Genomic DNA, 15,466 nt, shown 5'->3' on the forward strand with positions numbered 1-15,466 from the left:
GGTAGTTAGACATATCAGTTTTTGCACCACCCTTGTACAATGGAACTATCATACATTTCTTCCATTCCTGTGGTATCATTTCTGAGCTGAGACTAAAGTTACGAACTTTATATAGTTTCTACTATATTTGGCATGAAACTCTTTGAGTTTCTTATTCAACTAAGAAACGATATGGGATGTAATATCCCTTAACTTAAACAAAATGATTAACATTATTTACCTAGCTTCATGGCGGAAGAGTGTAGTCTGCAAAGAAGTTACTGAAGATGTAGTATGAGTATTCCCATACGAAGGAAGAACTTCATCTCTAATGTAGTCCTCAATGAAGTGGAGGGACTTACTGGATGCAGTATAATCACAATACACAACTGAAAAGAGTATTATATATATAGTTTCAGTAAAATATTTCAGTAAAATAAGTTTTTCCTTCAATCTAATATGAATTATTTAACAATAAATGTTATTTATAATAAATCTGACTATTAATAACAATCCAATAACATATAATACCAACTTAAGTGAAGCTTAGTTCCTATTATATTGGAGGGCTCTCAATTATAAATTAATACTATAAAATAGAAACTTAAAATTCTGATTACAGTGAATCAGAATAAATATCACAGATATTCCGCTCAAAAACAAGACATACATGGTACACTTCAATACTGAACCAAACATATCTAGCTATATCTTCTGACACAAATTGTACCTAGCAATGGATGAGAGTCCATTTTATAGCAGCATAAAATAACTACATTGTGCTGCTCAATTATGTTGCCCTTACGAAAGTTCTTGCACCCTAAATGAGATTCTCTCATCCAGGCCTTTCCTATTCAAAGGACAATGCTACAGCATCTTCATGACTACACCATGGACAGAATGTAGAAAAGCTAATTTGGTGAGTTTGTATTTAAACTGTGTAGAAGTGTTGCCTAACAGCAATTCCAGTATCTTCTTGGGAAATGCCAATTTCATTGAAAAAAACATCTCATCATGTCAAAATCAACAGGAAATGTTATTCTAATTAATATTACGTATGCAATATATAACGCTCTGGTTGCTGCTGGCTGTTATAACAAAGCATTCATGAAAAATTAACCAAAGCACTAAAGAGAATTATCAATAACTATACAGGTCTCAACACTACAACTTTTATGTAACTAAGGACACATCTGAATATGAACAAAATTAGCAGACAATAATAAAACAAAGCACCACCATAATGCCAATCTGGTTGGCCGAGTGGTTAGTGTATCCATTCTCCAACCAAGAGACTGCATGTATGAATGCAATGAATGTTATGAATTTTTATGAATGTTAGACCCACTACCCTACTTACTGAAGGGGCTGGAATAGATTGAAAAAAGTTTCAGATATGATTTTTAGAGAAGGATTTCTGAACTATGTTAAAAAAAAATGATTATTATTATTATCTGAGACCTCCAGGGAGTCAAGGACTCATGGAGGGAAGCTACAAATCACCCAAACCAGCTGTCATACCTTCTCTTAAATTCATTCACACTAGTTGCACTCACTACCCCCCTAAAGACAAACTATTCCACTAACTCATTGCTCTGTGGGAGAAAAATATAGCTCTTACCCCTTTATTGACATGGATGCCCCCCCATGTTCTCTCCCCACCTTCCATATAACAGAAAATTTCATCAGATGCTATCCTATAATACTCATTCAAAAGTTTATAGACCTCTATCACATCACTCCCTCTTTCTTCTGTTAACCAGACTCTGTAATCCACATACTCGCAATCAGTCCTCATAATCAAAATCCCATAATCCGGATTTATAATCTTTGCAACTCTTCTTTGCACCATTTCCACAGCTTCTTTATCTCCTTGGAATCTGGGAGACCAAATCTGTGCACAATAATCCAGATGTGGTCTTAACAAAGCCTTATAAAGATATAAAATGACTTCCTTCATCCTTAGATGTCAAGGTTCACTTCAACATTGCAATTATCCTCTGAGTTATATTTGCAACTTTTGCTATGTGACCATGTTTTTAGGATAGGAATTTGAATTTCAAATTCCTATCCACTAATGTGCCAAGATCCCTTGCCTCCTCAGCTTCTTGTAGCATAACCCTGCTAATATAATATGCTGATGGAAATCTAATCATGCCAAAGTGCATAACTTTACACTTACTGATATTAAACTGACAGCCATTTTCGTTTGCACAAGTTTCCAGCCTATTCAAATCATTTTGTAAGTGCTGAATATCAGTAGCATCCCTGATTGCCATGCCTATCTTTGCATCATCGACAAACAATTGCACATCTGATATTAGATCCTGCTTGATGTCATTAATGTATAGGTTGAATGACAATGGCCTAAGGACTGAACCCTGAGGTACACCACTGGTCACCTTAGATCTGGTAGATTCACGCCCATTATATACCACTTTTTGATATCTACCTGTCAACCATCCCCTGAACCAAGTCAAGAGTTTATATTCCAATCCCATATTCTAATGCTTTAGAAAAATCCAACACTATCATAGAGTATCCATTCCCTTTATCCCTTTAGGTCATAACATTGTTATAAAATATGAGCAAATTGCTAAAACATGACCTTTCTTTAGTAAACCCATGCTGCTCCTTGCAGAGTATAGCTTGTTTGTCTACCCATTTCTGTATGCAAGTTCTTACCAACTTCTCTAAGATCTTCACTACCACACCAAAAGATACTGACAGATTGGTAGTTAGACATATCAGTTTTTGCACCACCCTTGTACAATGGAACTATCATACATTTCTTCCATTCCTGTGGTATCATTTCTGAGCTGAGACTAAAGTTACAAAAAAGTGAAAAGCCTAGCCAATTTGGCTGAACATTGCTTTAACAAATGGGCTAATATTCCATCTGTCCCTATAGACAAATTCTTATCAAGGTTATTCAACAGCTCTTCAACCTCATTTTTATGCACATCTAACTCTTCATCCAATGTAACAGTAGCACTGTGCACCATATTATATACACATGGTTGATATATCTTTGCAAAGTGAGCACTCATTAATTGAACAATCTCATCAGCTTCTGACACTTGAGTACCATCTGCATTCATTAAAGTTATTCTTTCACTTTCATTCTTTCTTTTGCTTGTGTCATAATGATAAAATTCTTTTGGACTGCCTTTAGCTTGCATGGCCAATTTCTTTTCATAATCCGATTTAGCTTTCTGCACAATGCTCATTACTTTTCTGGCCCAAACGTTATATATTTCAACCTCTCACTCTTATTCTCACGATACTCTTTCCACATCAACTTCTTCTTGTGGATCTCTCTCTCTCTCTCTCTCTCTCTCTCTCTTGCTTAATAAAGCTGCGCATCCATTTCACTCCCAACCTATTTATTCTTCAAACTAGGGATACATTGAGATACTGCCTCATTTAAGCACTTTTCCAAAGATTCCCATGCATTGCTGATATTTTTCCCATTCAGTAACTGATACCATGGGGCCAAAGATAATATTCTCCTAAGTTGATCATAATTTCCAGCTTTGTAGTTCAACATGTAACCTGTTATTATATTTTTATAGAACATTAGTACTGGAGGTAGGTTAAGGATTTTGTCCATTTAAAATAAAAATGGAAAAAATCCTTAGCCTACACAATACTAATTTTCAATAGGTTAACAAAAACTTTTTGTGGGTGAGAGCCACATTAAAAATATATATATTTTATTCAATATAATTCAATACAATATAACAAATTTGACTATATTCTTAAGGGGCAATATCCCTGCTGTAGAGACACTGGTTATTCTTGTTATTAAATATTAAAACAAATGATATATACATTAAAGATACCAAGAAATCATATACTTGGTTTTAATCCTTTACCCAAGGAAGCAAAACAACGTTTTGCATGTAAAATATATTCACGTCTAAGCTATTTGTATATAGAGGCTAATGACTTCATATCACTTGCCTATTTATCCCATAATGCAAAGCACACACCCTTTCAGACCTGTAAAATGCTAAGCATAATGGGAAGGGCTGATACCAAGACCAGTTTTAACCTTTAATGAGGTTTCATCAGTGACTCCCACTGATGAGATTTGGTATTTCCCATTACGAGTAGTATTTTACATGTCCGAAAGGGTGTGTGCTTTGCATTATGGGATAAACAGTAAGGCAAGTGATGTGAAGTCATTAGCCTCTATATACAAGTTGTAATTCAGACATGAATACAATTCATGTGCAAAACATTGTTTTCTTTTTTGGATAAAGGATTACAACCAAGTATATAATTTCGTGGTATCTTTAATGTGTAGTAGAACCAAAGTAAAAAAACTTTCAAACGATATATATTCAGCCATATATTAAAAAGTGATAACATGAAAGATATTTTTAGACATAACTTATCGAAGATTTTCATGTTCTTCTCTAAGGTAGAGTATGAAGATTCATTTCCTCTTGTAACTAATTATCCTTTTAAGAGTTCAGGTTACGAGTTTATATCTACAGTACCAATGCTGTTCTACCAAAATTATGTCCCAAAGATTTTAAAATCAACAAACCAAGAATACAAATATCTTCTCTAAGGTATGTCTAACATCTTTCTTCATGTGATCACTTTTTAATATATCTATCCCAATGGCTTTAACAGGCCTTTAAGGCCCACAACCTTCCAAGCATGCTTGGATTTCGTAACCGAAATACGAGGATAGAATGGTCACTCCTATGCCTCAAGGTATTCTTGGCTGTATCCATGTGTGTTCACGGGGCCGGTTTGCCTGCTTGCAGGATGAAAAACACCAGATAAACTGGCGGAAAAAACCCTACTGCATGCGCCCAAGACTGGCTAACTTGGCTATGGCTGAGGAAGATCCTTCAGCTCCTCACGTCTCCGACGGGAATCGAACCTAGGACACTCCTTCCCCAGGCATATGGTTGCGAAGCGCAAAGCCACTAGGCTAACCGCGCGGACACTTTTTAATATATGGCAGAATATATTCATCATGTTAACATCTCTCATGTCATCACTTTCTAATATATGACAGAGTATATATCATTTATGTTTTAATATTTAATCACAGGAATAACCAGTGTTTCTACACTGGGGTGCATCTTAAAAATATAGGCAAATTTGCTAATCTTGTATTGAATTACATTTTAGAGAAGCAACATGAAACATTTTTTGGAAAGATAGTATCTAAAGCAGGAGTCTTCAACCTTTCCGGCAGTGCAGGTTGCATTAAAAATTTCAATGAAGCCCGCAGGTCACTAAGCTATACTGTGGTATTTAGAATTGTACGATGAGATTCATAAGGAACGCTGTGCATTTGATACTTTACATAAAATCTTATAAAAATAAACAAACTCAACTTCAAGAGCGTAGGTAGGAGTTGGGTTCGTAATAAGTAAACACAATCAATACTTGAAAAAAGATAATTTAATGAAGAAAACATTCATTTTTTACAATGTCAATGGGCAACTTGGCAATGTTTTTCCTTGACCAGCTTGTCGATGTTGGCATCAATGTTGGAAGTCGCTATGCGCAGAGTATTCTCGAGATGTTGGTCCGTAGTCTGAGTTCTTGTCTTGGACATCACATGCTTCACTCTGGAGAAGAACTGCTCACTTAAGTATGTGCTTCATGAAAGCACATATATTCAAAGCATGCCAGTGAAGATTTGGGAATGTATCCTCAGAAATGTAGTCTTTGTAAAATGTAAGCAAGGGCACATTGAATAATTTTTCTCTCAAAGAAGAGTTGTTCTGGAGTCCAAGCAGCTCCATTTGTACTGAGCCTGGCATTTCGGCAGCAGTGACAATGAATGGCATTGAAGATAAATCTAAAGAAGACTGTTGGTAATGAAAACCACTAAATCTCTCTTTGAACTCACTTCACAACACGGCTAAATTTTGTAGTGTATTCATCAAGAAATGAACAGTTGAACTCAGCAAGAAGCTGAAAATGAGTTAAGTCTTATTTAAAGTAAAGAGCCAATAGGCTTCATTTCGGCGATGTAAAACATTATTTAAATTAAGGGGATATTAAATCCCACATTGTTTTAAAACCGAATAAGAAACTCAAAGATCGGAATCAAAGAGTTTCATGCCGAATATAGTAACTATAAATGTATCAGCGACTACTAGCGTAAGCTAAAGCACATAGTTCAAGTACGTAGTACAAACTAGGGCAACTCATTGCAAAGGTGGAGAAAGTTCTGATCGCTATTCTTATGAAACTCTTTGATTCCAATCTTTGAGTTTCTTATTCGGTTTTAAAACAATGTGGGATTTAATATCCCCTTAATTTAAATAATGAGTTAAGTCTTTTTTTGCGAGTTGTGCCTCCCAAAGTTTGAGCTTGGCCACAAACGCTTTGATGTGATCAAACAGACTATGCACCAGATGATCTTTGGATTGTAGCTGCGTATTTAGCTCATTCATATGCAACAAGATGTCGGTCACAAAGGCAAAGTCTGTCACCCACTTTGGATCATTAAATTCTGCAATCGGATTCCCTTGGTTTGCATGAACTGCTGTATTTCACTCCTTAAGTACTCTTTTAAGAACCATCCCTCTGCTCAGCCAACACATCACTATAATAAACCACATCGTCGTGATCTTCTTTGCACTCTTGGATCAAAAACTCTTGGAATTGATGATGATTCAATCCACTTGCCCTAATAATGTTGACACCAGTTACAATAAGTTTCATGACATTCTGAAATCCAATAGTTTTTGTGCACAAATTCTCCTGGTGGATTAAACAGTGGTAATGGACGAAATCTTTTCCTTCTAGTTCTGGTTCTTTCCGTAGCAATGCAACAAACCCTTCATTCTTTCCCACCATAGCAGGGGCACCATCAGTTTATACACCCTCGAGGTTGGTTAAGTTGAGGTCGAAACGCTAGAGCATTTTCTTGGCAGCTTCAAGAATATCAGTGCCTTTTGTCGTTCCCTTCATAGGTACAAGTGCTAGCAGTTATTCTGTCACGTTGAATTGTTGATCAATGCCACAGACAAAGATAGCCAGTTGTGCTGTATCCTTCACATCTGTGCTCTCATCTAAAGCAAGTGAATATGACGTAAATTCAGATGACCCTTTTTTTAAAGTTCCTTCAATGTCATTGGCAAGCGTTTTTCGATACGTCGTCTACAGTTACTCCAGACAAACTGGTTTTTCAAACACTTCCTTATTATTTGGGCACAGAACATCCCCAGCAGCGATGAGACACTCTTTCACAAACTCGCCGTCCAAGAAGGCTTTGATTTTTTTAGCAATTTTTTCAGCTATTACATAACTTACTTTGACACACGCTTCGTTCTCTTCCCCTCTGCCTTTTAAACGTACCCTGCTGGCATTTTACATCAATTTGGAGACGGTTCACTTTGTCCACACAAAGCCACCCTTGAAGGTGATCGAAATTGGATGCATGCTTTGTCTCAGTGTCATTTTATATTGTATTCTTTTGATACTGACACTGACTCCCAACAAATTAAACACACTGGCTTATCATCAATCAGCACAAAAAAGTACAAATTGGTCCACTTTTCATTAAAAACCTGACAAGAATCACCTGATTTATGCTTTTTACTCGTAGACACCATAGTGATGGTAGGTGAACCCAAAAAATGATCCAAAATGGTCATGTAACGGTTATTATCCGAATATGTCTCACACTAATGAAAAAAAAGTCTGGCAATATAAAACCACAATAGGCTATGGCTGACATGACGAATCTGCATCTGCTTACACACAAATATCACACTGTTCATGACTGACTGAGTGTGGATGAGATCCTCTTGTATTTATATGAAAATAACGAAGTATCGAGAACCTTCAAGATGTATCTGGAAGGCACTAGGCAGCGCACTCGAACGAAGTACTGCTTCAGCCATCTACCTGCGACGTTAGTACTAGTACTTAAGTACAGCTTAGCGCTGGTAGGTGGCTGAAGAAATGTCTATTTAATATTTATTTTTATAGGATTTTATGTAAAGTATCAAATGCACAGCGTTCCTTGTGAATCTGGAAAGCATGTTACAATTCTAAACACAGCAGTATAGCTTAGTGGCCCGAGGGCTTCATAAAAATTATTTTTTACTAGGGGCTCTGTCCCCCTGCACCCCCACCCTGTGTTCCGTACTGGTAGGCCAGTTCTCCTTGAATTCTGATGACTCGAATTTTCAAGACTCAACACTCAGGGTAGCCCCTGAGTGTCAAATCTTCAAAAGGAGGGGTTCCCCGGTGCCTAAAGCACCCCCCGAGTTTCTGACTGGTAGGCCGGTTCTCCTTGAATTCTGATGACTAGACACTCAGGGTAGCCCCTAAGTGTCAAGTCTTCAAAATCCCCCCCCCCCCCCGAGTTCCATACTGGTAGACCGGTTCTCCTTGAATTCTGATGAGTCGAATTTTTAAAACTCTAAAGGGGGTTCTGCCTCCCTGGTGCACAATCCCCCGAGTTCTGGACTGGTAGGCTATTCTCCTTGAATTCTGATGACTCAAATCTTGGAAAAAAAAAAAAAAAAAAAAAAAATCTTACAATTCTAAATACCGCAGCATAGCTTACCTTGAATTTTGAAGACTCGACACTCAGGGTAGCCCCCGAGTTTCAAAACGCTTAAAATAATTTGAAAAAAAATGTGACACAAAAACGTTACATAAAAACGTTTCATAAAAAGGTTTATCATTTTATATTATAGAGTAGATTTAATCACGTTTTAATGTTAAGTAGTTATTTTTTCAAAAAACCCGGCGGGCCATGCGTTGAAGACCCCAGATCTAAAGTATTTTATTCTTTGTGAAAATTTCATAAAAGATAAATTTTTAATAGGTTTTGATAAATCAATATAGGTGAGATCTCAAAAATATCACATCACAAGTGAATTAAGTCAATGATCAGAATTACTTAGATCTGCTATGAAGTGAATAACAATGAATTTCAGCCAATTTTCAAAATTCTCCATTTAGTACACACTAAGATAATAAACTGGATAAATCTCAATGAAGTCAGATAGCAATTTTGCCACTGTAACAAAGTGGGGAAGATACTCAGCCAAGTAACTACAGTAATCTCTCAATTATCTAACCCTCAATTAGACAACTCTTCAATGGGTGAATATGTCAAGTGGTTTCTAGTACACCATGTACACTCAATGGACAAAACATTAGAGCTAGATAATAGCGTGTTGGTCCTCCTCCAGCAGGAATAACAGCCTTTATGCTCTGAGGCATTGACTCCACCAGATGCTGGAGGGTTGCCAGAGGTAATTCCAGCCATGCCTGTTGCAGTATTATCCACAACTGCGCCTTAAAACGTCAGTCCCAGATACATGGATCTGATGTGCCACTCTCTGTCATCTGATAGAGATTAGATTGTTCTGCTGAAGCAGACCAATGGCTGTAGAATGTGCAAAGGCCACAAAAGTGTGCAGGTGATCAGCCACATTCTGATAGCTTGCAGCATTTTAGGACCTCTCCAGAGACACACTAAGGTACTTAATATGCCACATGAGAAGGCTCCCCAAACCACCACCATCTTGAACAAAGCTGACCTAGCATTAAAGGGCCATGGCCTTGTACTGTTGATGCCACATCCTCCCATTGGCTCGGAATAACTGATAATGAGATTCATCACCCCACAAGACCCTGGTCCATTCTGCAGAGATCCAATTTTGATGGTCCCAACGTCAGGCAAGGCACAATGCCCAATGATGAGCTGTCAACAGTGATACATGATTAGGGCATCAGCTCCCATAGCTGGTATGCAGGGTACGTCATACCATTTGCTTACTGCCGCTGCTTGGATCTCCGACATTGAAACTGGATGCGATTTGTGCTATCATTGCCCTGTGGTTGGACTGTACAAGCCTGGACAGTCTACGTCAACCCTGGTGATCAATGGCATGGCCACCACTTACTCACCTGGTGCTTGTACATCCATTGATGGTATACTCATGGTAGACCTTTAATACAGTTGTCCTTGAGAACCCTAGGGTTCTTACCACTTAGGCAATGGAATTGCCAATCTGTCTTGCGCTGATAATATGACCATGATCAAAGTCACTAAAACTGCCACATTTACCCATGTTCACTGATTGCAATACACTGTTGGGAAGCCCTGATGTCTACCTATTTACTGTCTGTGTTCAGTTTGGGTACATTTCACTCAGCATGGGGTGATGCCAGTGTCAACTTCCCATCATCCCTATCTCTAATGTTTTGTCCACTGGGTGTATTTGTACCTTCAGCTATCCCAATGTCAAACTCTACTGTGGTTAGATAATTAAGAGATTACTGCAGTAACTTCTTGACTTGTTAAAGGGCACAAGGTGTGAAAGAATTTGCTTTCAAAATTTTGAATTTTTTATATTAAAAATGATACACCTACTTTTTAAAACATTAAAAATCATCACATATATATATATAAATAGAACCCATTTATCTCATGATTTCAGAACAGAGTATGTGGATGTTGTATGCAATTATTTCAATTGGAAAAATAGAAATAAGAAAAGCTGGATATTTTAAAGGCCAATATTTTATGTGTATTTTATTATTATTATACATGGATCTCCATCAGGGCCTCTGAGAGGAGATTTTATCTAGGGGTACAAAGTTTCTTGGGGGGACCCCCTTCTCTTCTCCATTAGTCATTCTGCTTTTATCCACTACAGTTTTATGCTATGAGCTATAACCTGTAAGGTCAAAAATGGTATGGAAGACTAGAGAGGTGTGTAGTGGAGCACTGTTAATTTTCTGCATTTAAGGCCTTATGCTCTTATACTTCCTCCATGATAAATATAAATATATAAAATAAGAGGTTCAGAGATAAGAAAGCACATTTGATTTGAATATCTTTGTTTATGCTACAATACAGATGAGAAGAAAGAATTCATATTGAAACATCCTTTTATGTTGCAATGCAGATCAGATCATCAGAAGACATAGTATTAGTATGATCTCTTCCCCCCCCCCAGAAGCTATTGTTGCTAGAATTGTTAATAGTGTTCTTAAGCTAACACAAACATTTGGAAACAGGCCAACAGTCTGTACTCCATTAACAAGTTCAACAGCTCTAATGACTTTAATTGCACATTTACAAAATATGCTTTATGTACTGAGGGTAAATGTTGCATTTCTTTTTCAAAATCATCACCATTAAGGTCAGTAGAATATTGCTCTGATAAAACTTTTCTCTCCACATCACTTTCGGACACAGCGAGATATTTCCACAGGAAATCAAATTTTTCTGCCAACTGCTTAACAGCAATGAAGTGAACAGTTAATCCCACTATAACATTGTCTATCAAAACATAAAACACACATTTCTGAAGTAGACCTCTTCTGGAGTATTATCTCTGTCATTGTTTAATGCTACTGTTTAATTTGTACATTAATGATATAGGAAAGAATCTGAGAGGAACTGTTCAGTTGCTTATCAATGATAATTGGGTAGAGCAATAATTAATACAAATGATGTTAAATCTCGTAGACAAGCTTATACGTTGGTTATGCATTACTAAATCACTTAAGGAATTGACAACGCACATAAGAATATAAATTAAATTACACTTTAATAAATATTTAGGATATTTCGGCAACATCATGTTGCCATCTTCAAAAGGAACTTGCAAAAAAGGCACATGCACGTAGGCACTACAACACAGTAACTGAGAATGAAGTGATGAAGCTATTGTTCTCCTAAAAGTCCTGATGGTGCCCCCCCCCCCCCCCCCCCCAGCAGGCTATGCAGGTGTTCTTGGCTGTTGGGCTGAAGGTCTGCTGATGTAAGCCTCCCAAATTTGGGGCAGTCTCGTGCAACCAAATTTGTTGAGGTTTGGAGAGTTTCTTAGGGCTGAGGCTGATTCCATGAACAGTCTTTCAAATTTGAACTTGCTACAGTGTATTATTGTAGCTTTCTTCCACCATATTCTGTGGCGTATATCCAGAGCATGGTCTGCAAGACCAGAGTGGCTATACTTGTGAAACCGGATGTAGTCCTTGTGTTCCGAAATTCTGATATTCGCTATACTGCCTGTTTGGCCAAAGTAAGACAGTTTACAGCTGCAAGGGACCTGGTATACACCAGGTGGGTCTAGGGGAAGCGGATAAGGGATGCCAATTTTCTGTATGGTCTGAAACAGGAGGTCAAGTCATGTTCTTTTAAGATTTTGGTAATTTTTTCCGAGGTGTCTCGGATGTAGGGGATGGTGATGGATTTAGAGTAATCCTTGTTGTGAAGGGGGGGGGGGGGGCCCTGTGGTTTGTTGGTTTCAATACTTTTTGGATTTTATAGGGGGGGGATAGCCACTGGCTGAGAAAGTGTTGAGGATGTGATTTAGTTCAGTGTTTAGGGCCTTGTCATTAGAACAGATTAGTTTAGCCCTGTTGTATAGTGTTTTCACCACTCCATATTGTTGTGAACGGGGGGGGGGGGGGGGATTGTTGGTGAATGTACCTGCTATTAGTGGGTTTTCTATAAACCGAGAAAACCAAGGTTCCATCAGGCTGGTGGGTGACTAGTATGTCTAGAAAAGGGAGGCTGTTGTTTTCCTCTTATTCCAGAGTGAACTTGATTCTGGGGGTGTTGGTTGTTTAAGTGTGTTAAGAAGGTGAGGAGTATATCAGAGCCATGTGGCCAAATAGCGAACACATCATCAAAAAATTGGCCAAGGGTGGGGAGAGTGGTGAATCCATGGCTATCTCCCCTCTATTTGTTTGTAGAATTTTCACTGTCAAACAAAATAGGCTGAGTTCATTGTGAACTGAAATAGGGCTGAGATATCGGGAGAAAATTTAGCTTGGATTAGCTCTAAAGTTTCCTTGAGTGGGACATTTGTGAATAAGGAGGAGACGTCAAAGCTGACCCTTATGTCAGTATGTTGGAGTGTAAGGTTTTCTATGCTGGCTTTGAAGTGGGCTGAGTTTTTTATGTGTGATGGTGTGTTACCAGTATAGTGTGTGAGCGCTTTGGCCAAATGTTTAGCTAATCTGTATGTGGGAGGAATCAATGCCATCCACTATGGGACGTAATGGCACATTTTCTTCATGCATTTTTGGGAGTCCATAAATAAAGGGAAGGGAGGGGTATAGAGTTAAATGGTTTTAATCTGTTAGTAACTTCTACAGGCCAAGAAGTGACCTTCTAAGGAGCCTGTGAAGTTTTCTCTGATTTGTGAGTTGGTGGGATTGTCAGAACCGGCGCTAGGGTCTTTGGCGCCCGCATGCAATTTCTATCTAAGCGCCCCTGTAACGATCCGGGTGTGTGTGGTTCTTTCATGATAATAAAAATTTAAATTATTTGAAATTTCTTAAATAAATTTTGACAGAACAGCCACACGTTGGTTCGCTAAATGTAACGAACCGGGGGTGTTGACTAGGCAGGATAATCGTTAAAAACCCGAATATTCAAAAAATTCTTAAAAGTTAATGCAAATTTTGACAAAGCCAATTCACTTTAATTGTTTTGGGGCCTTCTCACTGACCCAAATCGCTAACAAAATTAAAATTTATTTGAACTAAAGTTTAAAAAATTCTTTCGTTTTACAAGTTAGTAAATTCTTAGTAACTCGTAAAAACTTTTTAATAATTTTTATAAGTGGAACTATCTTTTAGGAAAATAAAAGAAACTCAAGATAGATGGGGAAATAAGAAAAGAATTCAGAAATAATTAGAACATTTACTATAAGTATTCAAAACATAACATCTTTACAGAATAACATAAATAATTAAATTACGTAAATATACTTGCAATTTTTTAAATTGAAATTTCAGGGTTTTTGATTTCATATTCACAAAATTAGAAATAATGGTCTTAATATCTAATTGCGCACATATATCATTTTCAATAGCTATTAACTCCAAACTAACAAACCTTTTATGTAACATACTTGCTCTTAAGTAAGTTTTAATCAATTTCAACTTGGAAAATGAACGTTAACTGCTTGCTGATGCTCGTGGTCAAATTGTCGTGTCTTCTTTCGTCATCGAACTTCCGTACCAGTTTTAAATTCTTGTTCTCCATCCACCTCTTTTAGAACTTCTTTAAAATTTGTATCTGATCGATACTCTTGTAAGAATAATTTTAAGTTTTCGACAGATTGTAAAGCAAATGTAATGTTCATATTTTTGTCGTGAAGCATTTTACTCACAGGTTTATTCTGTTAAGTAAATCATGCCAAGTTATACGAGAGCAAATAAATTTGTAGTCCTTTATTTTAGCACATAATGTTTGTGCTTCATACTGAGTGCTTTATTAAAATTTTCATTATTTAAAATTTCAAAAAGTGCATCGTAAATTTCTCCTAACTGATATCGTAGAGGGCGGACTGCATTAATGGAAATTTTGGAGCCCATATTTTTTTCACGTTCATATTTGCTGCATTGTCATACCCTTGACCTTGCATGTCTTCAATGGGGATGTTCCATTTTTTCAGTTGTTCCATTATTGTTGCACATAAACCGCGTCGTGTGGAATCTGGTATAGCTACAAAACCTAAAAAGTTTTTCCTGATCTTGACAATTCCATTGTCACAGGAAACAAAGCGAATAATAATTGTCATTTGTTCTGTTTTACTTGCATCACATGCGTAGTCTAAAATTATGGAATAATATTTAGATTTTCGAATTGATAATAAAATTGTATCCCTGATTGCGTTACTTAAAGTTTCCAATATTTCCTTTTGTCTGTCTTTACTCAAATAGTGTTCTCTATTGTTTTTCGATGTAGGTCCCTTTCAACATGATTTTTTCATAACGGGATCAAACTTCGCAAACAGTTCGACTAATTTTAAAAAATTGCCATTATTCCTTTCATATAATTTATCAGATGATCCGCGAAAAGCTAAAGTTTGGCTACCAAGGAATTTTATAATTTCAGTCAAGCATTCTAAAACACTCGTCGAATGTTTCTTTTCCATTTCATACATGCTTTGAGTCTGGCAATCAATAGTAGTTTTGATTATTAAATTTTTATCAAGTTCCTTCCATTTTAAGAAATTTTTCATGTGAGTTAAACTAGTTTCATGTCTATGCAAAGTTTTACTTAAATTTCTCCAATTGTTATAACCTTCTACAAGACTACTTGATTCAGTAGGTGCAAAATGTTGCAACAAAAGCAAAAAACAGAATTTAAAGTTTCGGAATAAATGAGCCATGTTCTTGGCATGAGATCCCCGTTTTCCATTTTTCTATTATAATACGTGTCACCAAATTTACGACCTATGTATCTCTGGGATATATTATATTTTTCTTTTGAACAGGCCCCATTTCAATTAAAACAACTCGTAATTTTCCATCAATATTTCTCCATTCACCTGAATCTTTTAAATTTACAGAGACTAACAAGGTGTTAGTTTCGTGGTCAACTACAACTAAATTTCTCCTAACTGTTTTTCACTTAAATCATGCGTCTTGTTATCTTGTTCAGTTGCAATAGTACTTCCATGAAAACTGGATGATATGCACGGTTCTCATATTTCTGATGTATCGA

General features: G+C 36.9%; 1 protein-coding gene across 1 annotated transcript in view; it reads right to left on the minus strand.

Moving 5' to 3' along the window:
• Positions 1-216: 216 nt before the first annotated feature.
• The window catches only part of LOC150104150 (uncharacterized), a 28,250-nt gene continuing 13,000 nt past the window's right edge, over positions 217-15,466 (minus strand). The window contains exon 2 of the mRNA XM_090396409.1: positions 217-368. Coding sequence (XP_090252535.1) covers positions 217-368 — 152 coding nt within the window. The remainder of the gene's footprint in view (positions 369-15,466) is intronic.

The sequence above is a fragment of the Typopeltis vanoorti genome, chromosome 8 (assembly GCF_054136105.1).
Source record: "Typopeltis vanoorti isolate ZY-2024b chromosome 8, IOZ_Tvanoo_1.0, whole genome shotgun sequence".
NCBI classification, from domain to species: domain Eukaryota; kingdom Metazoa; phylum Arthropoda; class Arachnida; order Uropygi; family Thelyphonidae; genus Typopeltis; species Typopeltis vanoorti.